At 54.6% G+C, this 27,392-nt stretch overlaps 1 protein-coding gene across 3 annotated transcripts in view; it reads left to right on the forward strand.

Annotated features, from left to right (window-relative positions):
• Positions 1 to 4,106: 4,106 nt before the first annotated feature.
• The window catches only part of LOC111142840 (STEAP3 metalloreductase), a 47,210-nt gene continuing 23,924 nt past the window's right edge, over positions 4,107 to 27,392 (forward strand). Inside the window, exon 1 of one of the 3 annotated variants that reach the window (XM_022496171.1) lies at positions 4,107 to 4,200. In XM_022496171.1, coding sequence (XP_022351879.1) covers positions 4,107 to 4,200 — 94 coding nt within the window. Of the gene's footprint in view, positions 4,201 to 8,974; positions 9,044 to 15,240; positions 15,320 to 27,392 lie in introns of those variants that run through there. The other 2 variants (XM_022496189.1, XM_022496180.1) reach the window with 2 other exon arrangements.

Here is a 27,392-nt window from a genome sequence, read left to right on the forward strand (position 1 = left end):
TTCTGGGCCTGGAGGCTCTGCACCATCACCACAGCCATCAGGAGGCCGGACCCCAGCCAGCTCTGGCTCTTCCTTCTGTCACCAACACTGGCCTCAATGGGTCTTCACCACACTGTGCCTTGCCAGGCCCCAGGCCAGAGAGCAGGCTGGAGCGTGTGAGTCTCCAAGCCCATTGGCCTGTGACACACACTTCCCCCCACCAAAAAAAAGAAAGCACCCTGGCTTTTTAGGCTGAAATCATTATAGTCTAAGCTCCCACCACCATCTACCCAAAGTAGACCTGCCCAACCCCCACCACTGTTTTTTGTTGTTGTTGTTTAGTGTTTCCCAGAAGACCGCCCGCAAGGGCTCCGGCTCCAGGTCCTTCCCCCAGCGTCTGGTCTTGCCCCCGCATGGCCCATGACCACATGAGGTGGCCATGCGCCCACCTGTGTAGGCATGGCTCTTGCCCCAGAAACCACTGCTGCCTCCGGGGACAGAATCCCCAGTGGCCCCCAGTGCAACCAGGCCCAGTGTCTCCAGGCAAAATGTCCCACAAAGTTTGGCGGTCCCCCAAGTCCAGAGCTCTGGGCTCGCACAACTGGCGGGCTGATCTTGTCACTCCAGTCGCCCTGCCTATACCAGTGTGACTCCCTGGAATGGAAGGGCAGGCCAGGGGGCAGAGGGGGGAGGTGCATCTCAATCAGCAGGAACGCTGAGCTTTCAGGCCTAGAGGGGACCTCCTTGCCCAAGGAGAGGCCCCCTCATTTTCCACCCAGGGGGAATGACTGGCTAATGGAATAGCCATTCTCTGCAGCCAAAAAGCCACCCAGGGTGCAGTCTGGCCTGGACCCTGGCTGACTCAAGAAAAGAGCAACAAGTACCCACCTTAAAGGCAGGCTTTCAGCCCTTCGTGAGAACCATTGTAGAAAACCTACCAAGCACCAGGCGCTGGGTCCGAGAATGGAGGTGTGGCCCGGGGCTTACACGTTAAGCAGGTCTAGGCCCCATTACTGCAGAGGTCTGGAGGCTCCATGCAGCCCCATGCCCACACAAACACACACACACACACAGGGGGGCACAGCATTGGAGCTGGCAGCCGTGGGGAAAGGGCATGGAGTCAGCCTCGGGCAGACTTGGGCCAAATTCTGTTTCTCCAACCACCAGCTGTGCATTCTCCAAACCTCCCTGTCCTTTCCTAAGGAACGAGGACATTGGCCCAAACCAGACCATCGGGCCTGGAATTTTCCTCTCCCGTGTCCCCTGAGTACCCCTGGCGTCTTCCTGCATGGTGTGGCATAGGCATGGGGGCAGGTGCCGCCGATTCACAGTCTCTGGTCTCCTGTCTAAGCCCTCTGAGAAGGGACTGTGTAGAGCGGAGGGAAAGTGGTGGGCCTCTCCCTGTGACATCCTCAGAGGCCTTAGGCAAAGTCGGAAATGACAGGGGCACCTCATCCCCCACCAGCTGCCATCCCAGGGCACCCAGCCTAAGGCCAGCTGCATTTGCATGTTGTTTGCATAAATTTGCATAAGCACTGTATACGTGTATCTTGTAGCCAATTAATTCATTCAGGCATCACTGCATTCCAGGAAAGGGCATCAGGAGAGATGCGGCCCTGTGGGCTTCAGTGTCAAAAGGACACCCACAGCCCCTGCCCCATCCCACTCCCCTCCCACCACAGAAAACATCTACCCTAGGCCTGCACCTCCCCTCTCCCAGCACCTGCTGACCCTGAACCCTGACTGCCTTGGCAGCGACCATCAGAAATTAGTTTCCTGGGGAGACCAGATTCTTGACACCTCCGATCCTCTCCTACTCTTCAGGGGCCCTAATTTAACCAAAGGAGAATCCAAGCTGTGGAGGGGACTTTTGGGATTTCTACCACAGGGATGGTCAACCTGATCCCACCTATAGAGAGATAAGAGGGCCCCTGCTCTAGATAAGGAAGGGCTGGGACACACACCCAGCCTTGACCTAGGTCCTCACCCCACAAAGGCATCTGCTGAGACCTCAGGCTCCTCTGGGCATTTGCAACCCACTGCATTTTACCTCTGGGGGAATGGAGGTCTGAGGAGAAGGAGGGTCTTGGCCAAGGTCATGGTGGCTAGAGCAAAACTGGAACCAGAATCCAGGGGAGCTGACATCCTCATGCACCCAGCAAAAGTGGAGAATATGCCCAGGAGGCTATAGGCGTTACAGAACAGTTTCCAGAATCAGAGCAGCCAGATGGGCCTGGAGCAGATGTGGGGAGACAGGGGTCCCTCCCATCCTTCCTTCTACCCTGGGGGAATGTTCTGGAACTTCAGGAAAGACTGTGACCCTGAATGGGAGAGTGGAGGGAAGACTGGGCCTTGCTGCCACCAAATCAGGCCCTCCACCCTCAGGCCAGCTGAAGGGACAGAGTGCACCCAGGGTCCTACGACTCTCTTTCCACCCTGCTTCTAGATGAGGGCCAAGGTAGGACCTGCAGTCTGCAGTCCCACCCTTGGCCTAGGCCCAGGGGATTGACTCTGGCAGAGGACAAGGAGCCAAGGGAATCTAGGTGAGGGAAGATAGGGACTTAATATGAGTACCCTCTGTACTTAGCTTACTGCTCACGCTTCATCATCCCCATTTCACAGATATGTTGAGCTGGCAGCAGTGGGAGGCTCAGCAAGGGGAGATTTGATGGTAAGCTCCAAGGCAGAGCATGGCCAAGTCTCCTGATTCCCAGACTAGGGTGTCACTGCACCCGCTGACCTCTGGGACAGGGGACGAAGGAGGGGTAGGCATTCATCACCTACTGGTTCCAGTCCATGAGGTCAGAGGAGACAGGGTTCCCTGAGCACTTTTCAGAGGAGGAGAGTATTTAGATCAGGACACAGGACGAAGGAAGACTTTTCCAAAAGGGAAGATGGGCCTGCCAAGAAGTATATTTCTTATGGAACTGGGCTTTTCAGTGGCCTGTCTTCCTTTCCCTGAACACACTTTCTTTTCCTCTCAGATTGGCTGGCAGCATTTTAATGGACACCCACTAAGGGCCAGGCACTCATCTAGAAATTTCTCACTTCATTCTCACATCACCTGAGGCAGCATATTCTCTCAGATTACCGCTGAGGAGATCAAGGTTCTGTGGGGAGACCCCATCTGAACCCAGGTCAGTGTGTTTCTTTATCCTCCAAATGCCTCCAGAGACCAAGCCCGGCCCTCTCCTCATCCCAGGAGACCCCGTGGCTGGCTGACTGTGGCTCCTGGCCTTTGGCGTAGAACTGAGATCCCAGCAAACATTTGAAGGTGGCTCTGAGGATGACGACATATTTGTGTGAGTATCAGTGAAACCGGCACTAGGCCAGAGAGAAGTAGGCTCTTGGCGGCCTCCCTGGCATTCCACAGACCTGCCCAGGCTCTGCAAACCTCAGGGGGACATAGCCCCGTGTAGCTGCCACCCCTGTGGAGGCTGGGGACAGCTGATGGAACCTCACCAAGGCATGGCAGGCACTGTGAGGAGTGTTGGGGACAGAATCCCACGCTGTGGCTCATGCCCTCTCTGTCACACCACATGGACTGCCCCTGTTCCGCTCCCAGCACCATGCTGGCCCCAGTCCTGGGCACTAACGGGGGTCACCAAAGGGGTGCTAGCCACTGCCCACAGGAGCCTTCCACCTAGCGAGGCAAAGGTAGTAGAAAGATCCAGGAATCGGGCTGCTGTCATTTCCTCAGTGCATGAGGCCAAGCAGGTCCCCTCCCCCATCTAAAGAATGGAGCAGATCCCAGTCACCTGGCAGGGGCCAGTGAGGCTTATGGGGGGTGATTTAAACGTGGCCCAGCGCCGGCCTCAAGGTGGGACCTCAACCAATGTCCTTTGCCTTCCCTCACCTTTCCTGGAGAACCAAGACTCATGAAACAGAAGGGAGCAGGTTGAAACACAGTGGGAGGGGAGAGGTGCGGAGGGCTTATCTCTGCTGCTGACCGCAGTGTGTTTGTAGATGAGCCTGAGGTCAGTGACCCCCACCTCTGCCTTGCAGAGCTGTGACTCTCCCAGTCTGAGTCTGTGAGTTGCCTCGGCGGAGTCTATCCTCTGCCTACCTACCCTGCACCAAGTGAACCGAGCGTGTACCACCCAGTGGAAGGAGCAGCACGTGGAGAGATGGCGGCCGAGGCCTCGGGGGCACAGGATCCCTCCATCCCAGGCTGTGGAGAGTCCCCTGGCATGAAGGACAGGACATTGAACTCGCCATCAGGTGAGACAGACATGGGGATGGACCAAGCGGAAACGGGGGAGGGTAGGGGGCATGGTGTGAGCACCTTATCATGATTTCCCCCCTCCATGTGACCTGGTGGGATTTGCTTTCCTTGGTGATGCCTGGCTACAGGGAAGGGCACATCCTTCTCCCCAGCCCTCCGTCCCCTTCTCAAAATTACAGCAGAGAACGTGCTGTGACCTTGCTCTTGCCGGGAAAGGGTGATGGCTGCCGAGGGGGAGAAGGGACTAGCCACGGCAGCACCCAGGTGTTTCCTATTTAGTTTGCTTACACAACTGGCTTTTTCCAAAAGCAGCTGAAGATAGCTTATTGTAAACTTGACACCAAAAAAGTCACGGACTATGGGAGAATAAAGCAGAACTTAAGTATATCCAATGAGGATCATATAGTCAATGACTGTGGGTCTGAGTATCCTAGCCACCACGGTAAAACAAGAACTAAGATCAGTTATTGGAAAGGAGTAAGCGTACTCATCTAACATTTTTCTTCTTGAAGCTTTATATAATAGGCATTGAGTGTTGTGAAGGGCAGAATCATTTAATCCCTATTTACAAAAATTCAGAAGCAGATTAAGTCAGGCTGTTTGGCTCGTAAGAACCCCCGGGAAAGCAAAGCGCAGTATTAAAGTGCCACCCACCAAGGCGGAGTGTAGCCTGGGCTAGGCTTCTGATCCTCAGCTTTGGCCCAGGAGTTCAAGGACTTGCTGCTTTCCTGGGCACCCTAGACCAGAGTGTTCTCAAACTTGACGGTGCCCATAATCTCTGGCAGGTCTGGTTAAAATGCACATCTGATTCAGGATGTCGGGGGCCGGGCTGGGATTCTATTAATTTTAAACCCTCTCTGAGGCCATCACACGCACCACCTTTGGAGCAAGGGGCTGAAACCCAGATTTCTCCAGCTGTGTGCCTTTTGCAAACTCCCCCAACTTAAAGGCAAAGTATGCTCCCATAGACCCACAAGGAGGACCCACTTCTGGGCTCATTGAATGTTCTCTGGAGTTACTGGGGCAGCTTCCTACATTCTTATTGGCCACTGGTGGTCTGGTCACAAGCCAAGACACTTGACGTTACACAGCGAGTTAAATGTCTACTATGTGCTAGTGAGCTCCCTTAGAGGAATGGTTGCTCCCACCTACCCCATCCCCCGCCCGTTATTCACACTCCCCATTTAGCGCTTGCCTTTAGAATCTTCTCCAATGCTCCTGTCCTGGCCACAGTTAAATCTCCTGGGGATACACAGATCATTACACTGAGCTCAGAGCGCTTTTCCTCTCCGGAGGGCTCACGTTTCAACAGAGGACTGGAAGAAGGGCAGCCTTAGGCCAGAGCACTAAGCTCTGGGGTACTGCGCTGGGGCTCCCAGGGCTCTGGAAAGCACCTTTACCATGCCATACCAATATTGGTTCGAAATAAGGTGCCAAGTAGAGACCGTTTGTGAACTTCAATCCCAGGCCCCAAGCACACTTCTGCCAACTTGCTTCCCCATTCCGTGCCTCTTCCTCACAGACCATTCCTACCATTCGCTGCTGCTTCAGCTCTGGGTGGCTCCCACACAGTTTTATCCATTGGGTCACCACTGTGGCAGAGAAATTCTTTCATTTGCCCAGATCACCGTCAGGATCGAGCACCAGAATTGCAGCCTCGTTTCCTCCCTCATGAGAGAGGGAGCAGCTCCCTGTGCCCAGAGGCTTGGAGTACCCTCTAGATCCAGGAGGGCCTGGCCCCAGCCATCAGAGTACTGAGCACATGGCTTCTCGTGGCCATCTCTTCACAGTCAATTAGGGTGTTTATTTTGTGAAATGGATGTGCTCTGTCCTAGCCTATAAATTTTGGATCAATCCAAGAAGCTGAGAGGGCACAACGTTTTTCTCTCTGGCCCAAGAAGGCGGTGAGCCTCTAGATTCTCTTCCTGGATGCTCTTGTCTTCTGAGCCAGAGGGCAAGCCTCGTCTTCAGAGAAAAGGGCCATCTCAGGAGGCTGACACTAGGGGCTTCATAAAGAGAATACTGGGCAACTCGAGGCCCAGACATGCTTCTGTGCACATACCGGACACTTTCTATGTTCCAGTAACACGCTGGCTCTGGGGTGGTCAAGAACCATGGGGGAAGTTTCCCAGAGATGCTGAGGGAGGTGAAGAAGGGTAAGAATGGGAGGTACATTCACTCAGCTATGTGCCAGGCACCACACTGAGCACTGAGAATACAGATGTCAATGAGGCAGAGCTAGCTCCCTGCCCCGGGGAGCTCACATTTCTGTGGGAGCAGACAGTTAAGACACAACAAACGGGAAAAGTATGTTTCACGGCATGTTAGAAGAGAAAGCTTTCAAAAAGCAGAAAAGAAATAGGACATGGTACCTGGATGGAGGATGGGGGAGGATGGGGGAGGATGGGGTGGGTCTCATGGAGATGACGCTATTTTTGCAAGGACCTGAAGGAGGTCCTTCACACCTGAAGGAGTGCCACCGGGATAGCCAGGGGCTGGGCAGAGGTAACAGCAAAGGCTGTGGCCTGTCTGAGGATTCTGCCTGATCTGTTTGAGGGGAGGAGAGGAGGCCACCAGGAGAGGATGGGGTGTGGGTGGAGCAGAGAAGTAACACGAGCTGCCAAATGTCTGGAAAGAACGGCTCTGCCTGCTCTGCCCTTGGCCTGATCAGACGCGAGGCTGGCACAGAGGAGGGGCTCAGCCAGTGTCAATGCGCTGTCCTCCCCCCTAGGTCAGGACAGAGCTCCACTGCTTCCAAGAGCTTGGCCCTCAAAGGATTCAGGAAACATTTCCCGAGCCCGCACCCACATCAGACCCCTTGACAGACAAGCTGCTCCCAATCCTGGTGGGGGATACAGACCCGCAAAGCACCAAGATCAATGGAGTAGGTGGTGCTCTCTCCACTTAAGCTCTTGTCCTACAGCAGGGCGTTCACCGACCTCCCTCCCTGTCTCCTTCAGGCCCCCGATGTTCTCTTGTAGAAGTTCATGTTCCCCTTCGGACGTTCCTCCCTCTATAGTCCTGTGTCAGGCCAGCCTTCATCTCTCTTTCTCTCCAACTCATGGGAAGCCCCACGAAGAGGCCCACCAGGTCTCTTTGGAAGGATGCTGGATGGATCCAAGGGTCCTTCCAAGAAGGCTGGAACACCTCTGAGTGCCTCCATTTCTCAAGCTCAATCTTCTTGTGCTGCTCACTAGCACTGCAGGAAGGATGCTCAGAGATTGCCATCAGCCAGAGATACTTAAAAGCACCAGTGGGGGGAGGGTGCACCAAAGGGGATTAGGAACGGGCTCCTGTCTTCTTAAAGTTTACAACCCACTGCGGCAGCAACCCACCATCCAAGGGCAGGGGTGAGGCATTGGGCTCCCGGGTCCCCAATACATGGGACATGGTGTGGTATGGCAGGGTTCCCTGAGTGGGGAGCTCCGAGAGGGTGTTGCCCTGGGGCAGGATGGAGCAAAAGGAGGCAGGAGGGAATCTGGGCCTTGCAGAGAGCTGCGGGTGGAGAGTATTCTAGGCGGGAGGTGAGCAAGCAAAGGTATTCATAGGTGGATCTCAGGGAGGGCAGAGGTGGGAGTGAGGAGAAGAGACCCTTCCCAGCAGCATTTCCCACCACTGTGGGGGAAGGTCAGAACTCCGCCTCTTCGCCCTCTGTTAGGCTCTGTGGGGTCCATTTGTAGGGCCCAGTCACCAGAGTCTGGCCTCCGGACTCAGATAACCCTCCCTAGGGCTTATCTCTCCTGCCCTGCTGGGCTCCTGGGAATAATCTAAAGGTGCTGATGGAATATGCCCCCCAGGCATTTTCTAGATGGAGTCCCAAGGGTCTGCCCCAGTCAGTCTCCCAGAAGATGAGGGACCTTAATGCCAACGGTACCCCTCCCAACCAGAGCCCCTACCTCATCCCCTGTAAAGGGAAGGGAATAAGTCAGCAGCGCCCAGCCATGAGGTGAGGTTGGAGGTGAGAAGAGGCTTCAGAAGGGCGCACACACCTCTAGAAAGACACCCCAAACATCTGTGCTGTGCTGTGATGCCACCCACAGGGGGCATGGGAGGGCAGCAGGCAGTGTTGGGGCCACCTTTTCTTCAGGGGCAGGGGAGTGTGGGGGGGCCTAGGAGATCTAGGCAGGAAAGCAAACCCCGTTGTCCCCAGCAGCTCCTCCTAAGCGCCCTCTGCCAGTTCCCAGGTCTTGAAACCCGGGGACAGTGGGCGAGGATTAAAGGTCTACCCCATGTGTGGACAAGGGAGGGAAAAGTGCCAGGACCACAGTGCCTTGGATGCTGCCTTGTTGAGAAGGGGTCTCTATGGCCTGCTGCTTCTGTGGCAGAAAAGAAGGAAGCAGTTTCCAGTCTGACACCTCGGCCTCTTGCCATCTGTGCAAACCTGACCAACCAGTTACCCTCGATTATAAAATGGCAGTGGATTTGAGGTGTCCCCCAGATTAAGGAAGTCACCCTGGCCTCCACGCCCTCATTGTCCTGGATAAGTGGCAGCCCGGAGTCCTGCACACTTTGGCCCCGGCAGGGAGGAGGGGACGCAGATCAGGAAGTGGGCGGGCTGGCTCTGAACGTCGGGCGGGGGGCGGAAGGTCGGCGGTGGCCGCCGCCGCCTGGGCTGAAGGGCCAGGCTGGGATGGGGGACCCTGCAGCTCCCCGATTGCGGCCTTGGGGGAAGTGGCCTAGGCGGATAAGCAGCGGCGGGTTGGCGGGCGGCCACCTCCCCCACAGGTCAGTCCCCGCGGGCGGGCGGGGCGCGGGGAGAGGAGGAGCCTCGGGGCCGGGCCACCTCCTCCAACGCGGACCTTCAGCCGCCGCCGCGGCTCTGAGCGGCGGGCCGGACTGGTGAGTGACCCCTCCGCCGCGTCGCAGCCAGGCTGTGGGCTGTGCCCCGCCCGGGACCCCCGCCCCGGAGGCTCCCCGCTGCGCCCCCCGCCACCGCCGCTCGGGGGCCCGGCGCCGCCACGCGTCTGCAGGCGACCGGGGCCGTGGGGACCGAACCACCACGTGCGCCCGGCGGCAGAGAACCCGGATCCCCGGCCCCCCACTTTGCCCGCATGCCTTCCCCCGGGGACGCCGGCCGCGTGCGCGGGGTCGGAGACAGGGCCAGGGGCGCTCCGCGGAGGGCGGGACTAGGGAGAGCAGGAGTCCCGACCCAGGCTGCAGCTTTGCGGACCCGCCGAGGGCACGGGTCCCGGGTCTCCGTGGCTCCGGCCCGCCAGTATCCGGGGAGGGCGGGGAGCGGGGGCGGGACCTTACCGTCAGGCCTCCCATCCGCTTCACAGCCCCAAGCAGAGCCGGCGACAAGGGCGGGGGCGCCCGACCTTGAACTGGAAGAGGCCAGGCTGACCATTGCCCGCTCCTGCCTAGCAAACTTAACCCTCCTGTCCCTTTTCCCGAAATTTGGAGGCAAGGGTGTGGTTGTAACTTTTGGGCACTCTGGGTAGATAAAGGGGAAGGTACTGAGCTAATGTCGTTTTGGGGGCCAGGAGGCCAAAACCCGGGAGAAAATGCGGGCAGGTCGTGCTGGAGCCCTGGCGGAGGGCACAGAAAGGCCTCCCAGGTGTCCAGGGAGGCTTCGGAAACAGGCTCCAGAAGCGGGGTTCTGGAAATAGCCCCAGGGAAGTATTTCTGTCCATCAGGGTGCTGAGATGATATAATTAATAGCAGACATTTAGTGTGCGTTTATCTGTGCCAGACAGCTTGCTTTGCACACACTGTCCCAGTTAATCCTCAGGGCAGGAAGGCAGCGCCATCATCTTGTTCCAGATTGGGAAACTGAGCCTCAGAGAGCATGGGTATTTGGCAAAATCCCAAAGGTAGCAAGTTGCCAAAATAGGGATTTGCACCCGGGTTTATCTGACTGGCGAACCCAGGGCAGCCTGCCGGTGGGACAAACAGGACATGTTCTCAGAGGTGTCAGTGTGGAGAAGGCGGTGCTGGGGTCCAGGATAGCCACAAGCCCAAAGGGTCTCACGTGGATGTGTCCCTTCAGTCACCTGCATGGTTTGTTAAAAACACAGATGCCTAGATCCTCCCCACGTCTGACTGAATCTGAGTCTGCATGAACCCCCTGCACCCAGCCAGGAGCACCTGGAGGACTGTCTTCCTCATTTCCGAGCCTGTCTGAGCGCTCCCTCCTGGCCTACGGAGATGCGGGGGAGGGGTGATGGGAGTGCAGCTTGGAGCAGGTGTTTGATCATCAACTGATGGATAAATGGCCTTAGTGGAGCAGGGGGTATCCCTGGGGTACAGAAGGGAAGGAGACCTTGAATGATGGGCCAGTTGGCCTCAGCCACGCAACCTAGGAGGATGGCCTGGAGTCAGCATGGGGTTACGCTGGTCTCTGAGTCTGCAGGGAGCTCAGTCCAGGCCACCTGTTTCCTAGAGGGTTGGACAGCCAGTCCCAACGGGGACTGCTGCCTTCCTAGGACCTGTGGGCACTCTAGGACAAACAGGTGAATTGTTCTCCCATTCATGTTTCCTGTCCTTGCCCTGTGGCCCTTCCCTCCTTGCACTTATGGAGTACTGGGCAGGGCTCCAAAATAGTTAAAAAGTGAGAGTTAATGACTGTAGTGCAAAGCTGCACACCTGAGCCGAGGAGCTGGCAGATCGTAGCTGAGAGCCTCTGGCTTCACAGTCCATGGAACGAGTCGGAACCCCAGCTCTTTCCCATGTGACTTTGACCAAGTCCTCACAACTCCCTGCACTCCCTCCATCTGTAAAACCTTGCTAAGGACGCTGGGCCTGATACATCTGTAAGACAGTGACGATAATGCCTGCCTGGGGGATTAGCTGTGTCAAGTGCTGAGTTTTAGGAGTGCAATAAATTAAATATCAGAGCCCACCCTCTTTCCCCAGGGATTTGAGCGTTTATCAACTGGGGACATTCTAGGCTCATTGCTCTTCTAGTCCCAGCCCCCTCAGTTCCCTAGAGAAGGTGGTTAAGGCCCAGAGAGTGGCTGCTTCTCTGTTGCAAAGCTGGCCACGGGCCCACGCCTCAAGGCTCCCATCTTGTTGTCCTGGCCAGAGTCTTCCAGACTGGGAGAAAAGTCTGTGCTCCTGCTTTATTCCCTGGCCAGTCGGCAAAAAGAATATCTCGGTGGCCAGGGTGATTTTCAGGCACACTGGGAAGCAGTTGATTCAGTGATGTCCAGGCTCCCTGGGGCTGGATCTCCCCCGCTTCCTGCCCTCCCCACCCGTGTAGTGGCCAGGACTTGCTCGGCGGGTCGGTCCCGGCTGCGTCAGATGGGCACTCCATGAAATTGCTTCCTAGCCCCTGGACCCAGATTGGGCCTCTTGCTTTAAAACAAAGAAGCTTGCCTTTTTAAACAGTTATTAAAACCTAAGGTCAAGCAGCCTCTTTTCATCCCTCCTGGGGGTTGGTGGGACGTGTGCCTCTTTTTCCCACTCATATTCTGTCTTTGCCAGCGCAGCCCCAATCCAGGAGGCTATGGGGGTTACGGAACTTGGAGGTGAGAGAGAAGAGGTGGGGAAGGGCCACTCTAGAGGTGGTTTTTGAACATTCAGCTACAGAATTCTCCCTTCCTCCTGCTGCCCTCTGCAGCTGGGCCCGCCAGCCATCCAGGCTCCCCAGACGTCTGCACATCCACCCTTCACGTCCTTGGCATGCCACGGGCACGCCTTGGAGCACACCTGAAATGACAGTCATCATCCCTGAACACTCAGTACCCCACATGCCAGGCTCTGGGGCGAGCGCATTATAACTGTGGGCTCATTTGAATCTTCACCTCTCTTGGGAATTAGGTAATATTTTTCTCCCAATGGTATAACCTTCCCAAGGAAACACTAGGCTTCAATCCATTCTTCCCCCAAACTTGAGGCTCCTAATCACTACCTATACACGCTTGTCCAAATTCTGCCTCATTTATTCATTCAACAAACATTTCCCAGAACCAACTGGGTGCCAGGTACTCGAGAGGGAACGGGCTAGGGGTGAACGAGCTGCCGGGCAGGATCGGGGACTGCTCAATCACGCAGTATCACAAAGGCCCTCATGGTCACTTCATCCCAGGGCAGAAGGCTTCCCTCCCCCTCACACGTGGAACACGGTCACTGGACAGTTAGTTGCACAGCTGTTCCTGATCAGCCTGTCCTCCTCAGTCACCACAGTCACCTGGCAGATCATGGGACAGGTGGGCGCCAACTGTCCTTCGATCAGGCAGTGACTTCTTCCACCTCTGTCTCCCGCTTCCTGGGAGCCAGGTGGGATGTAAGCAATCACGTTCTTAAGCCTTCCAGAGCTATCCCAATGGGAGATTAAACTGTAGAAGATAGAGCCCCCAGATGTAGAAACTCAATCACAGGGAAATGTAAAGGCATTTGGGGACTGGGGACTGGGGAATGGGGCGGTCTCCGTTCGGGGTAGGGGGTGGGGGAACAGCAGGTCTCCCAAAGCCGGGGTGTGGGGGTCTCTGCTGGATGAGCCTTGACTGCCACGTGTGTTTGTGGTATGGCCATCAGGGTGTCGGGAGGGTGGGCTCGGGACGTCCCAGCATGCCTGGCAGTCGGGGCGAGGGTCTCTCTGAAGGTCAGTCATTCCGGGCTCATAGTGGGTATGACATGGGCCCTCTGGGTGGAGTCTGTGCCCAGACAGGGTGACATGCTTAGGGTGGCCTTTTGGAATGGGAGAGGCCTGTGCTGGGTCAGGGTTGGGGAGCCAGTCACCACTGTCCAATGAATCAGCCCCAACCAGAGGCGGGACTAGGGCTCCGGTGGTTGGTCCATGCAGATAGCTTCCGGCTGGCCAGAAGTACCGGAACTGGAATGGAAGGAAAAGAGCCTGTGCTGGGCGGGGCAGCCAAGGATTGTGCTGGGGTTGGGGACTTTTGTCCAGGAAAGCTCTGCCCTCTGGGTGTTCCTGGACTGGAGAGCTGATAGCGACCTGTTGTGTGCTGCCTGTTGGGCCTGTCTGTCCTCCTGTAAACTTTGCTCCAGTTCTTCAGTGTTCTGATCTGCCAGGGCTGTGTGTGGCAAACGTAGAGCGGGAGCTCAGGGTATAGCTCCTCAGCTGTGCCCTGAGCTCATTGACAACCCCAGGACATGGGGGAATCACAGCCAGCCCGGACCTCTCAGAACCATGGGCATGTCCCTGTCCACTCACACCTGGAGCGTTTGCTTTCATAAGAAATGATGAGGTCCTGGGATGCCTCAGTCAGTTAAGCGCCTGCCTCAGGCTCAGGTCATGATCACAGAGTCCTGGGATTGAGCCCTGCATCAGGGTACTTACTCAGTGGGGAATCTGCTTCTCCCTCTCCCTCGGCTTGCAGCTCCCCCTGCTTGTGCTTGCTCTCTCTCTGATAAATGAATAAATAAAATCTTGAAAGGGAGGGAGGGAGGAAGGAAGGATGGATGAATGGATGGATGAGGTCCTGACAGTACAGCTTCTCCAAGGGGATGGGAGACCACCCAGAAGTTTGAGGAGACAAGAGAACGCGGAGCTCACCCCAGCTACTGAATCGGGGGTGCTGGGGCTGCCCCAAACCTGCAGCCTAAGAACCCCCCTGGACCCCACAGGCACCTATGCACTCCCAGTGAGCAGAATACCATGAGCAAGGGTGGGGATACCCAGGGTTACAGGGCACCAGGTCCCTGCCCTTGGGGAGCCTACAGTCTAACTGGGAAGCTGAGTGACCATCCAGAGTCCCAGGAGGCAGCAGAGGGAGAAGATTCTGGGGTAGCAGTCAGTGAGTAGCCCACAGCAAAGCACAGGAAAGGTGTAAACCAAAATGTGGTTTGGGGGCTTTCACGTTCACTGTTTAACTGAATGATCAGAACAGAGAGGGAAAGGCATCTGGGCAGGATCACACTTCAATCTGTTTGCCCTGATCTATGCTGTACACAGGGGATTCAAGAATACCCCTGCCCATGGGAGGTCTCTCTCTGGCCTAAGAGACAGGACACAGACACAGCAGTTAGACGACCGTGCAGCCCCTGTTCTGCCACTTGTAATAACAGAGTGACCTGCCCAGAGCCGGGTGGTATATGTATTCTGGTTCTCAAAATGAGCAGGGTTACTCAAAACCTCCATTTTCCAAGATCACCAGTTTTCAAACAAGTGGAAAGCTGTTGAATATACTTGTCCTAAGACTGGACATGGTATAATTAACTTCGATGATTAAAAAAAGACTCCAAGCCTCTGCCCGCCCTCTGGTCTGCCAGCGTGGCCTCTGGGGTCGCCAGAAAAGCCATCAGCAGGAGGCCCGCTCACGCCCATCCTGGCTTCGCTCTTGTGGCGGCGCGGTCTTCTGTCTGTGGGTCCTTCTTCTGTCTGTCCTTCTCCCCACTGTGGGCACTGACTAGCAAGGACGACCATGGAAGCTTTGTCGGCACAGAAACTCTGAGAAAATGATCACGAAGCCAATGCCAGCCATGGTGATTGCGATAAATTACCCCCACGGCAATTGACAAATTGCCGCTTTCTGCAGCCATTATGTTTGGCTTTGTAACCCGAAGAGTAAACGCACCTCCCTCCCTCTCTCTGTCTCTCTCACACAGACACACACACACACACACACACACACACACACACACACACACACAGACACGGGGAGTAAACACACCTCTCTCTCTCTCTCTGTCTCTGTGGGGAGTAAATGCACCTCCCCCCCCCCACACACACACATGCACACACACACACACACATACACACACACGGGGAGGCAGCCTCCACCTGGCCTAGATTACATTTATTCACTATGGGCATCCTGGGTTTTGCTGGCTGTCCTGCCTCAGTTCCTGTGGCCGAGACACTGGAGTCTGAGCCACTCATTATCCCCAGTGAGGTTTCCTCCCCAAACAGGAAGTATCAAGAACAGCTCTCTTGCTGTGCACTCTGTAACCGGGCATCAGTCACTGCTCCCAGTCCAGGAGCCGGTCCCCGAGGCCAGGAGCTGGAGTGTAAGCTGAGGGGGCAGTAGCCCAGCGGGTCCCTCGCCTCTGAGGGTCAGCTTGAGCCCTGACTTCAAAGATAGAGTCAGGCTGCCCGTACATCAGAGGGAGCCCTAAGCAAGAGGCAGTGGCCTGGATCACAGCGGGGTTGCCGGGGGACTCAGGCTTCAGACGCTGGCATTGGCCACATGTCACAGCAGCCTGCTGTCGGTAAGTCTGGGCAGGGCACAGGTCCACAGTGGCATGGGATGGCGTGTGGGCCTCTCCCCCCCAACGCCGCCAACCCCTGGCCTGCTTCCTTGTGCCTCAGCGTCTCAGGGAGTCTGAAGAATTAGGGCTTCGCGGACTCGGTGCAGGCACCCCTGATTTGGAACTGGCCGCAAAGAGCACAGCATCATGGAGTTCTTGCCAAAGTAAAGCGGGAAATAGGATCATCCGTACATGAAGTCGGGAACCTTCTTGCAAAGTAAAGGGTTTGAGGATTTATCACACATGGTGCCTTTGGCTAGTAAGAGCGATGGCTTTGTGGGTTCTGGTGTATTAAAAAAAAAAAAAAGATGTTTACAGTGCAGGTCTGTGAAAGGCTGGCCCATTGGGAACCGTAAATTTACTTACTGGTAACCATTTCTGGGTTGGTTTAGCACAGACCTGCTGCTGTAAGTAATCGAACCGGATTTTTCTAGAATGATTAAGAAATCTAGATGTTTGTAAAGAGCCCTATAAATTATTCATTCATGTCTATTTTGCAAAGCATTGTGGTGATAGACCTCTTTTTTTTGTCACACTAAACTCGCTGGTATGTGTACTTGTGTGTGGATCAGCGTGTGTGTGTGTGTGTGTGTGTGTGTGTTTGCATGTGTGCCCGAGCTTTTTCTGTTCTCTTTTGTAGGAATTGTCAGCCTTTCTTTTAGAAATAATAATGATTTTTTTATGATGTCTAGATAATGATTCCAGGCAGTATTACAAGAAATATAACAGTAAAATGTTTGTAAGAGTCCATCAGAAAGGAAAAATGGCCACAGAGAACATAGAAATGGACCAATTAAGATGTGTGTGGCTGTAACCCAGCTTTTAAACCCTGATTTGAGACTGGCATCCTTTATCCTGTCCCCCCACCCACCGATCCTCAGGTCAGCCCTGAAGGATCGGAGGGTGGGGTGCTTGGAGTCAGGTGGAGCCTTGCTCTTGCCTCCTGAACCTCCAGCTGGAGAGAGGGAGGGCCTGGGACCTGAGCTGCTGTGGTTTAGAAGCTAGGAAAGAGGGCGGCCCCGTGTTTGCAGAAATAGCTGAGAATGAGAGGTTGGAAAGTCTGAGTTTGGGCAGCTCAGCAGGGCAGAGGAAAGCCGTGAGGAGGGGAGCAGACCACCCCAGAGCCCCGTGTAACCAGGTGACCAGCTATTAGTCATTCCCACAGCAATGAGCTGCCCGGCCTCACTACCTTAGAGGCAGCCTGAATCCTGGAACCGGCTGGGACTAGGGCCAGAGCCAACTCTGGGACCTTACGGAAGTCCTAACTGGACCTCAGTTTTCTCATCTGTAAAATGGAAGTAACGGCCATTTTACAGTATGGAAAATGGAATACAGTATGGAATATGTAAAATGGAAGTAACGGCCATTCCACAGGCCACACCCCGAGAGTGCAAGTCCAGGGTCAGATCTCTATGGTGTGAGTCTGGCCACGTCTCCCCGTGACTGCTGTTCCATGATTGCAGGTGTGCTATGTGTCAGGCCCAGGCTAGATGCTGGGATGGGACCGCCCAGCATGAACCTTACTGCCCCGGGGAGGCCCAGAATTTCTACATGATGTGGCTTTAGGGGCTGTCACATGGAGGGAAGGGGAACTAGGGGACTTCCCTTAAGCTGCTTCTCTTTGCATAGTAAGTAGCCTGCTTTTTACTTGGATTGTTTATTTCAGATTCATACGACAGGAAAGGTCTTACAGAAACTGTTATTCTTTTTACCTGCATGGGAAATGTGAATTATTTCTCTCAAAGGGAATTAGTTTTAATGTCAACATTAGCACCTGGGTGCGGGGTGATGGAGACTGGGGTGGGGGGATTCAGGTCCTTACCACCATCCACCCCTTGGACCTCTAAGGGAAAGTACCCACCATTGTATGCTGGTCCCATCTTAGTACCCGTGCCGAGTCAAGAGGACTGAAGTATTGGGGGGTTCGTTCTGTCTCAAACAAGAGGTACCTTGAGGGCTTCATGGAAAAGGTAGCCTTTCTGCTGGACCTTGAATTTTGTCATTTGGAGGGAAGGGGACTTCCAGGCAAAAAGATTACATCTGTGTCCAGAAAAAAAGCATGAGGTGTGAGCGGGGAGGCCACAACGGGGCCTTGCCGGCCCCTGGACACCCCTGCTTCATGGAGACTGGGCAGACCATCTCGAATGGTTATTTCCCCCCACCAAACCCCCTCCAGGCTCAAAAGTCCACAGGCCCTGGAGCCATTGACCTAGCATTCCTGAAACCCTCTTCTGTGGGTACCCACATACCAGACTGTACCCTGATAGGGCTCACAGCTGCTGTTTGATTTTCTACTTTGGCCAGAGCTGCATGAATCTCTTCATGTTTTTCTGTTTATTTTCAATGTTTAAACTCATCTGTACATAAGTCTTCTGTGTGATTAAGTGTATTGAAGAGCGAAATGCCTGACCAGGTCTAACAACAGGATCGGGGCCATGGTGAGGGTTAGAAAGTCGTGATATTTAATCACCACTGAGTATAAGAGGGCCCATTAGGTTCCGAGGAGAACAACCAAGGGCTTCTGAATATGCTCTGCCCCTAGCTACAGAAACTAGCGGTTGAGTCGTTCAAGCCACAAACATTAATTGAGCACCTAGTCGGTGCCAGGTCCCAGGCTAGGTGCTAGGGACATAGAAATGAGTACGAAGTGGCCCATATCGATGGAAAAGCAAACCATCAATGTGCCGTCATTGGTCCCATGTCAATGCAAAGTAAGCCCAGAGTGTGAGATCTGATCCGTTTTAAGGGTCTGGGACGAAGTCAGGAGGTCTCCCAAGGCTGCCTTTTGAGCTCTCAGGGATTCTTGCCCAAGTTAGAGGTCTGCACAGAGCCAGCCCATGGTGGGTGGGTGGGAAGTCAGTGCAGGACCTTACCCATATTTGGAGACTGGAGGCTGACTTCAGTGTCCCTTGGAGCCCAGAGGAAGATGCTGCAGAAGGACTGGGAGGGCCTCTTCGAGGCTTCTTTGAAAAAGTGTCCCATTGGCTGGACAAAGCAGAAGAAGCATGCATCCATCCCCAACCAGGCCAGTGAGGCAGGCTGAGTTCCTTGGCCAAAGCCCCTGGAGCTGCCCTGGTTTGTCTTAGCTGCTTGTGCCCCTTTCCCTGCCTCCACACCTCCTTCTGCCCAGGAACAGAGGGCTCTAATCTCTGATTCTGCACACCTACAACATGGCAAGGGGAGAGGGGTCCGGGGCTGCCACAGCCCATTAGACCCATCTGGCCCCGGGCTCTGTGGCTCCAGGTATCCCTGGAAAGCAAGAAGGCACCCAGGCCCAGACGCTGAGACTGCAGATTCAGCTGCCGCCGCCTGATAGCCTCCAGCCTGGCTGGATGAACCAGCCCGTAGGGAGCTGGCTGCCCCCACGTGCCAGCGCCCTGACCTCACTGGGCAGAGATAAGCCACTCCCTGGCTCCCACAGCGCCTGGGCATGCCCTCGTGTGAGCATTCTTCTCCTCATCACAGGCTGTAGCTGGCCTTTCCTTAAAGAGCCCCAAGAGGATGGACTGTTTTCTGGCTCCCTGCCAGAATACCTACTAGGGACATAGGTTTTCAGGGAATATCAAATGAGGACATTTTTCAGGATCAGTAGGACCAACTGTTGTGTAACACTGCACGGGTTGTGCACTGCACAACTCCAGAAGTTACTATTCATGTGGATTACAATGTGGATGGGGCCCCCTGAGGTTGGGCAGCATGAGGACCCTAAGGGCTTGAGTGTCTTCTCTGCATCAAGCTGCTAGCCTTGGTGCTGACCATGGGGACTTCCCCCTTCCACTCCTCCTAACCAGCATGGACCACCATCCTGCCTGTGTGAGGGCTGTGGGTGGTAATGAACTGGTCCACTGAACACTTCTTCCCGGCCTCGCTGTCAAACTGAGGTAGCGGAAGAGCCCCGGATGCTGAATCAGGCCAACTGAATTCTTGGCCAGCCAGGTAACTGGAAGATGTCCCCAGTCAAGGTGTTGGGGGCTCCTGGGTCCCCAGAATCTGTATGGGGACAGCCCAGTGCTGCCCCCTCTTTACTCTCCGGCTGCAGTGGGTCTGGTGATCCATGTGTGGGAGGGGAGGGGCTGTGGGAGCACTTCGTGGAGAGTTTGCCTCATGGGCTCAGGGAGTAATGTTTCCATGGCCCTGACCCCCTTCTCCCCGGAAGGACCCAGCTCTGGGCAGCCAAGGGGGCTGCAGTGGTGAGGCATGGGCACCTAACCCTCAAGGCTGGGAGGAGCACAGGGAGAGAGCTCTGGTAGGAGGGGTCCCAGGGGGGCAGGGAGGACTTACGGAGGAGACAGGTGAAGAGCTGGGCCTGACTATAAAAACCCAGGAAAAAAATCGAACCTGAAGTGGTTCACCCTTCACACAGCACCTTTTGCAAAGGTATCCTGCAGTCATTTTCAAAGTGTGGTCCTGGGAGCAGCAGTGTCAGAAATTCTGGGGATGGAGCCCAACAATGAGTTTTAGCAAGCCCTCCAGATGACCCTGGTGAGGCTCAGGTTTGACCCGATAGGGGTTGGGTGCTGGGCTAACAAAAGTGAGTTTGATTCATTTCCCACATGTGAGGAGCTTAGAGTCCGGGGAGAGGGCAGACGGGAGAGAGAGCAATGCGGTCAGTGGGAAGGGGGCTGCTCTCAGGGCTGTGGAAGCAGAGAAGCAGCCGGTGCAGGTTTGATCCAGGAGCTGGGGATCCTGGTGAGGAAGGGGGGCCTGGGGACACCAGTGGCATGACAACCGTCCCTTGGGGGGAGCCAGATGTTGGGACTAGCCATCCTCGGAGAGCTCAAGAAGCCCACGGCCTGGTCCCAGACCACTCTGGTGCCCCACTTCTGACCCCAGCCTCTCCCTCCTGTCCTCCCCCTGTCCCTGTTCCGCCACCCCCTCTTCTCCCCACTCCCTGAACCCCAGAGAGCCGCAGGTCCCTCCCTGCAATTGCCTTTGTGGGAAATGTGTGCCTAGCTCCAGGCCATTATCTCTGAGCACATTTTTAGAAAATTTCAGAGTAAATTTTTCCATTCAGCAGAGAACGCCATGTATTGATTTGTGTGCGTCTATTCCTGCTTTACACAGACAGAAGGTTTTCAAAAACCCTGGACAGGGAGGAACAAAATGAAAAGGGAGTGAATTGAACAGGTTCGGATCGTGCACTTTGCCGATCCGTATAATCCTCGGAAGTCTCCTTTAAGTAGGTAATGTTACTCTGTAGTACAGATAAGGAAACTGAGGCTCGGAGAGGTAAAGGGACTTGCTGAGGCCACCCCGCAAGTTAGTGGTAGGGCTGCAGTCTGACCCCAGCTCTCTCGGAGCCTGTGTTCTTGCTGGCCTGCCTTGCAGTTTATCAAGGCCACTGAACCTGCATAAGTCGGAAACATCCAGCTGTTTCCTGAGCCCATGTTCTGATGGCTGCGCTCAGGGGAGCCAGCCTAGCCCACCCAGACAGGCTCCCAGTGACCCTGATGGCACCCCTGAGGGGATGCTCCTCTCCCTCATTAAAGAGGGGATGCATTTGGTGGGGGTACGAGGAATGGATCCAACCTAGTGCTGGCAGATTCATGGCTAGACGCTAGTTTCCAGCTGCGTGTCCTTATAAAAACCCTCTGCCATTGGCGAGAGTAGCAGAGGATGCTTCCGTACTCCCTCTCATTGGCATGCATCGGCCTTGTTCATGGATGCATCCCGGGAGCTAGAAGAGCGGGCCTCAGACCTCGGCACCTTCCTCGTGTGCCGTGCACCATGGCCCTCGGTGGCTTGTCTGCTTGCATGGTTTGGAGCTCAGAGCGGGAGCTGTGTGAGCAAAACCTGCAGGGTCCACCCAGAAGCCAGAGGACCAGTGGCCTGTGGCACTGCTCCCCTACAACAGTTATTAATAGTGTTGACTACACACTTACACTTCTAGAGGACACAGGGCCGAGAAACTCAGATATATGGGACACAACCAGGGAATAACTTAGAACCACCGGCACTGATGTCACGGGATCCATGCTCTAAGCTCATGAGGAGGCCTTGGATTCCCATGCAAAGGAAGTTTACTGTTTGTCCACACACATCAGGCTATACTATCTCAATTTCCTTTTTTTTTTTTTTTTTCAGGTTTTATTTATTTGTTAGGGGGAGAGTGAGAGAGCACAAGGAGGAGGAAGCAGCAGGGAGAGGGAGAAGCAGGCTCCCCACTGAGCAAGGAGCCTGATATGGCACTTGATCTCAGGACCCCAGGATCATGACCCAAACCCAAGGCAGACACTTAACCAACTGAGCCACCCAGGCATCCTTCAGTTTCTTCTTTTTTTAAATAGCAACTTCACTGAGCTATAATTCACCTACCATACAACTCTCCCATTTCAAGTATATAACCCCGTGGTTTTTAGTATATTCACGGAGTTGGGCGGCCATCACCACAGTCCATTTTAGAATCCTGTCATCACCTCCGAGAAGAAACCCTGTACCATGAGCACTTTCCGTACCCCCACAACAGCCCCCTTTCAAGGCAACCACTAATCTACTTCTGTCTTTGTAGACTTGCCTCTTGTAGGCATTTCATATAAATGGAGTCATACAGCCTGTGGCCTTTGTGACTGGCTTCTTTCATTTAGCCTAGTGACTCCCAAGACTCAGGGTTCCCTAGCCCCATAGCCGTGCTACCTTGCTGTTTGTTGCTGAATGATACTCCGTTGTGATGTGATTGATGAAGCTATCCAAGGGGGTATGAAGTGGCCTGTCATGCTTTAATTCGTGTTTCCCTGGGGGCTCACGAGACTGAGGCATCTTCGCGTGTTCCTCATGACGATTTATGTATCTTCGTGGGAGAAACGTGGATCCAAGTCCTTTGCCCATGGTCATATAGGTTATTTGTCTTTTAGGGACCGAGTTGTAAGAGTTCTTTATATATTTGGGAGCAAGCCCCGTTATCAGATCAATGATTTGCAATTTTTTTCTCCCATTCTGTGGGCTGTCTTTGTGCTTTCTCAGCGGTGTGTGGCCTGTACTTTGTCCACAGCAGGACCTGGGAGGGCTTTAAGAGCAAGTGGGCAGAGAGCGAGCCATGATCAATGTCCTGACAACCAGGGAGGATTTAAACCTGTAAACTTAATGAAAGGGTTTTACAAAAACGAGGACAAAACCCAAGGACATTCCCTCCTTGCAGTTTGGGGTGATGCCAGGGTGCTCAGTGAGGATCTGACTGCTTCTCTTGAAATACGCACTGCATTTTGGAAGTATTTTTGGTCCCCAAGGATGAGCAGAGTAAGTTTTGAAGCTGTGAGATCCAGGATGTTTGTCTTTCTTCAGAAATATACATGAAACCTCCGTGATGCGCCCAGCACAGGGCTGGATTGCAGAGTTAACAGCCGTGCAACCGAACGTGGCAGTCTCTCCCTTGCCAAAGCTGACAGGAGGGTATAGCAGCTCAGGTGAGCCTAGGAGCCACCAGGCGAGGACTCGCAAGTCCGCAGCTGCCGAGCAAGGCCCCGGGTGCATGTGGCCCCCAGCTGTCCCAGGAGGGAACCTGGGCTGTTATTGGTGCCTTTGGGCTCAGGTCTCCAGGATGGGTATGGGCCTCCCCTGGATTGTAAAGGATCATTCCCTGGGGCCAGCAAGAATACTTAGAGTTTCTTTAAAGTTTAACCTTATCCTTTCACATTTATTTACATTGACATTTATGTTAACATAGGATTTATTCCGTGCATAACATTATACAGCACAAATTACGTTTTCAATATATTTATCTTACAAGTAAACATAGCAGTAATAGGAGGAATGTGTCTTCCCCCCAACCCTCAAATTTAATTTTACTGACTAGATAAAACCTAAACAAAGTTAGAAGATAACCGTGGGCCTCTTGAGATTAAGAGCTGTACTCTAGTTCTTTCTCCGTCTCCAGGGACGGCTAGGACCAGAGATGTTGGCTTAATTTGGCCTCTGTGGAAGGCCGACTAGGCACCCTAGCCCACCCACGAGCCACCTCTCCTCCATCCAGCCGCAAGGTGCCACAGCCAGCTACCCCACCCCCGCCACCCCCATATGACCCCTCCCTGACCCCTTCATGGACAGGGACTGCGCTGGCCACGTGAGCCTGAGGGTTGTCCACTGCCCTCGCAGAAGAGGCTGTCAGGCTGTCCGTGGCATGACTGGCCACCATTAGTGGCCTGCCTGAGAGTAAGCAGGAGTGGGTGGGAGTGGGTGGGAGTGGGCAGGCAGGCCAGTGGACCCCACATTGACTCCCAGCCACAAGCACAGCCCGTGCCATGACCTTGCCGGGAAGTGGGAGGGAACAGGCCAGCCTGGGCAAACACCCAGAGGGGATGAGGACCTGTGGTCTGTGCCAGTTTCTGCACAACTAGCCTCAGTGCGTGTTTTGTCCACTGCTTGGTGGGGGGCGGCGGGGGTGGGGCATGTAGGCAGGTGGACGGTCTGGTCTGTGCACAGGCTGCGGCAGGCCCCAGCCTGCCATCCCCACTCCAGCTGGAATTTGATCCCCTCCCGCCTCCCTCCGCCAGTTCCGTAAATAGAACCACCAGGGAGCCAGGGCCCAGCCAGGATCAGTCACTCACCTTAGGGCCCAGAGGACAGGACAGGCGACAGGGTTCCACTGGCCCCACGCCACCCCCCATCCTGGGCCTCTGGGACTTGTACCATCTGCTCTCCCTTCTCTGGCCTTCATGCCAACAGCAGACCTATGCTGGGCACCTGGAAGGCAGAATTTTGGGAGGCGGCCTGTGAAGCCCCATAGAGCACAGTACATGCACACGCACACATACACGCACGTCATACACGCACACATACACGCCAGCACACGCGTCAGAAAACCCGGCTCTGACCTCTTGCCCGTTAACTCAGTTCATCCTCAGAACAACCTTGGAGGAAGTATAAGTAGCACCCCATTTAAAGGAGGGGACTGAGGTACAAAGGGTTCTCCCCAGTAAGTGACCCCAGCGCCCCAACCGGGGTAGCTCTGTCCCTGCATCGGAACTTGTAGTGGCCGGAGCTGCCCCTGGGGTGGGAGGCCTCCCAAGACAGCATTACAGCCGGGCACTTTCCAGTGCCAAGGACCCAGTCTTGGTGGCAAGAAGCACTTAGGGATGCTTTGTGTTTGGTTTCTATGCAGTCTATGACTGAAGGCAGGCCCCTAAGTGTGGGACCATTAATACCCTGGGAGGGAACTGCTGGTGATTTGGCGCAGCCGCTCAGTTAGAGAAGCTGCCCAGAGAGGCTCAGCAACACTCCGCTATCCCACCACCAGGTCCTCCCACAGCCAGGACCAGCCCCAGATCCTCCCCCCAACCCCAGCCCCTGCCCACGGCTTCCCTATGCAGCAGCTGCCTTCACCCCGGCCCCCAGAAGGGAAGCAATACCGAGTCAGGTTCTGAGCACAGAGCTTCGGGAACCAGCCCCACATAAGTCCTCCCCACCTCCACCTTGGGGTGCTCAGTCTGGGGTTCAGCATGGACGAGATTCAAAGTATGGCTGTCACCAACTTCCTCCATTCGGTCTAGTTTGTCATGAGGCTGTAAACCACGAGGGTTTCTCCCCTAGCCCGCTGATGCTTCGAATGCCAGGAAGCCCTCCCTGGTTTTCCCTTGGGATGCCGTGTCTACTCCTGGGCTCCGTCCTCTGGCACTCTGTGTCCAGTCTTGGATGGATGCGTCTTACGGAATGTGTCCCGCACCACACACATGCGTGCACAATTGTAAACCATCCAAGAGTGGGGGCCATGTCTTTCTCATCTTTATTCTCTCTCTCTCTTTTTTAGATTACTTATTTACTTGACAGATCACAAGTAGGCAGAGAGGTACACAGAGAGAGAGAAGAGGAAGCAGATTCCCTGCGGAGCAGAGAGCCTGATGCAGGGCTCAATCCCAGGACCCTGGGTTCATGACCTAAGCCGAAGGTGGAGGTTTTAACTCACTGAGCCACCCAGGCACCCCTCTCATCTTTATTCTCTTAAGACAGTTCAGCACATGTGTTGGGAGGAGAGAGCAAAGGAGACACTTCTGGCCCAGAGGGAGCTCCTTGGGCCCCTCCGAATTGCTAGCAGACATGGAGAAGTTAGTCTGGGGGCTTCAGGGTGGTTCCCCCCCCCCACACACCCATAAAGGCAAGCCTCACCCCAGGGCAGGTGTCTGCAGGTGGCCAATGCAGGGACGGGGAAAGGACCATGTGGATCTGTCCAAGCCCTGACTGACCGCAGGAAATGCTGGGGTCCCCATGAGGGGTTTACATTCAGCTTAGCCAAATCCCCCATGCAGGCCTGGGAGCTCGAGGCCACTGGCAGAGCCCTTGTCATGACACTCCCCACTTTCCCAGGGCTGAAGAGGGGCTGGCAGAGCTTTCTGCATCTTTCCTTTGCCTTGTCCCTGCTATGGGTACAGTGCTGGTACCAGCATCTGCTTACTATTACTGAGCCACACCCACTGAGTGCCACGCTGTTTTAAGTGCTTTACATATATTGACTTATTTATTCCCACAACCTCCCGTTAAGGAAGGTGCTGTGATTGTCTCCCTTCGATTGCTGGGGAGATGGAGGAGGCACTGGCAGGCCCACAGCCACAGCTAGAGGTTGGCAGAGTCAGAAGTAGAACCCAGGCAGAGTTGGGTGCCGAGGGTGGCCTTCCACAGACACGCAACTCCAGGTTTGCACTCGAGGGATTGTCGGGAGCCCCACTGGTATCTGCAAAGGCTAGCTCATCACCATTTGGAAAAATATCCTTGTCCCCAGAACCAGGCGGAAAATGCTCTCCCATGTTGCAGGGAGGTACTGTGCCCATGAGGGCGTAGAGTTGAGTCCCACGTGAGCAGGTTAGGGGTCCTGGCTGCAAAGCATGTCCTCTGACTCTTGGAATGGATAGTCAGTGCGTCCCCTTCTACTGTGATCCCCTCTTCTCAGCCACAGGGTCCCAGCTCTACCACCCACGAGGGATCTCTGGACAGCTCCTCTGTCTGGACCATAGGACTCTTGGTGAAGCTCACTGCAGAGGCTGGCAGACCTGCGTCCAGTTCTCCTTTCCCCATTACCCTCTGTGCTCCCTGGAGCAAGTTCTTCAACCTCTCTGAGCTCAGCTTCCTCCCCCTTTAAGTTGGGGGAGAATCATAGCACCTACTTCGTGGGGTCCTTTGAGGCCTAAACAACCATCACTCATGGAAAGGTCTTAGAGAAATGTCCAGCATATGATAGGCATGCGTGCTGTTGCCTTGTCAGATGTCCAGGTCACAGTTTTCCAAAACCTTTCAAGATTGCATTTTCTGTCATCTTGGAGCTGAGATCACGATCTGCATTTGCAGGGGTGGAAGCTGGGGCCCAGAGAGGCACAGGGGCTTGTCTAAGGGCACACAGCTGGTCCATGACAGAGCTGGAGCACAGCCTCCTGGTCCTCCTGCTCCCCCTTGCATTAGACCCTAAACCCGCCATACACATAGACAGCCCTCACCCAAGAGACTGCTGTGGAAAGTGGGAAGAGGGGGTTAAGCCATCCCTGCTGCTCCATTGGTGGCAGTGGTCTTACCCCTTCTTTGCCGAGGGTTCCCATGGACCCATAGGCTGGTGAGACCCCTGGACTTCTACTCAGAATAATGTTCTTACAGAAAGGGGCAACCCTCTTACCCTGTTGGTGGGAATGCAGACTGGTACAGCCACTCTGGAAAACAAAAAGTTGAAAATAGAACTACCCTAGGACCCAGCAATTGCCCTACTAGGTATTTACCAAAAGGATATAAACATAGTGATGCAAAGGGGCACCTGCACCCCAATGTTTATAGCAGCGATGTCCACAACAGCCAAAATATGGAAAGAGCCCAAATGTCCATCAGCAGATGAATGGGTAAAGATGTGGTGCGTGTGTGTGTGTGTGTGTGTGTGTGTGTGTGTGTGTGTGTGTAATGCAAAACTGTGCAGCCGTCAAAAGGAATGCCATCTTGCCATTTGCAATGATGTGGTTGCAACTAGGGGGTGTTATGTTAAGTAAAATTAGAGAAAGACAGATACCATATAATTTCACTCATATGTAGAATTGAAGAAACAATAGATGAACATAGGAGAAGGGAAGGACAA

The sequence above is a fragment of the Enhydra lutris genome, unplaced genomic scaffold (genome assembly GCF_002288905.1).
Source record: "Enhydra lutris kenyoni isolate GAN:26980312 unplaced genomic scaffold, ASM228890v2 scaffoldscaffold1, whole genome shotgun sequence".
Taxonomy (NCBI): Eukaryota; Metazoa; Chordata; class Mammalia; order Carnivora; family Mustelidae; genus Enhydra; species Enhydra lutris.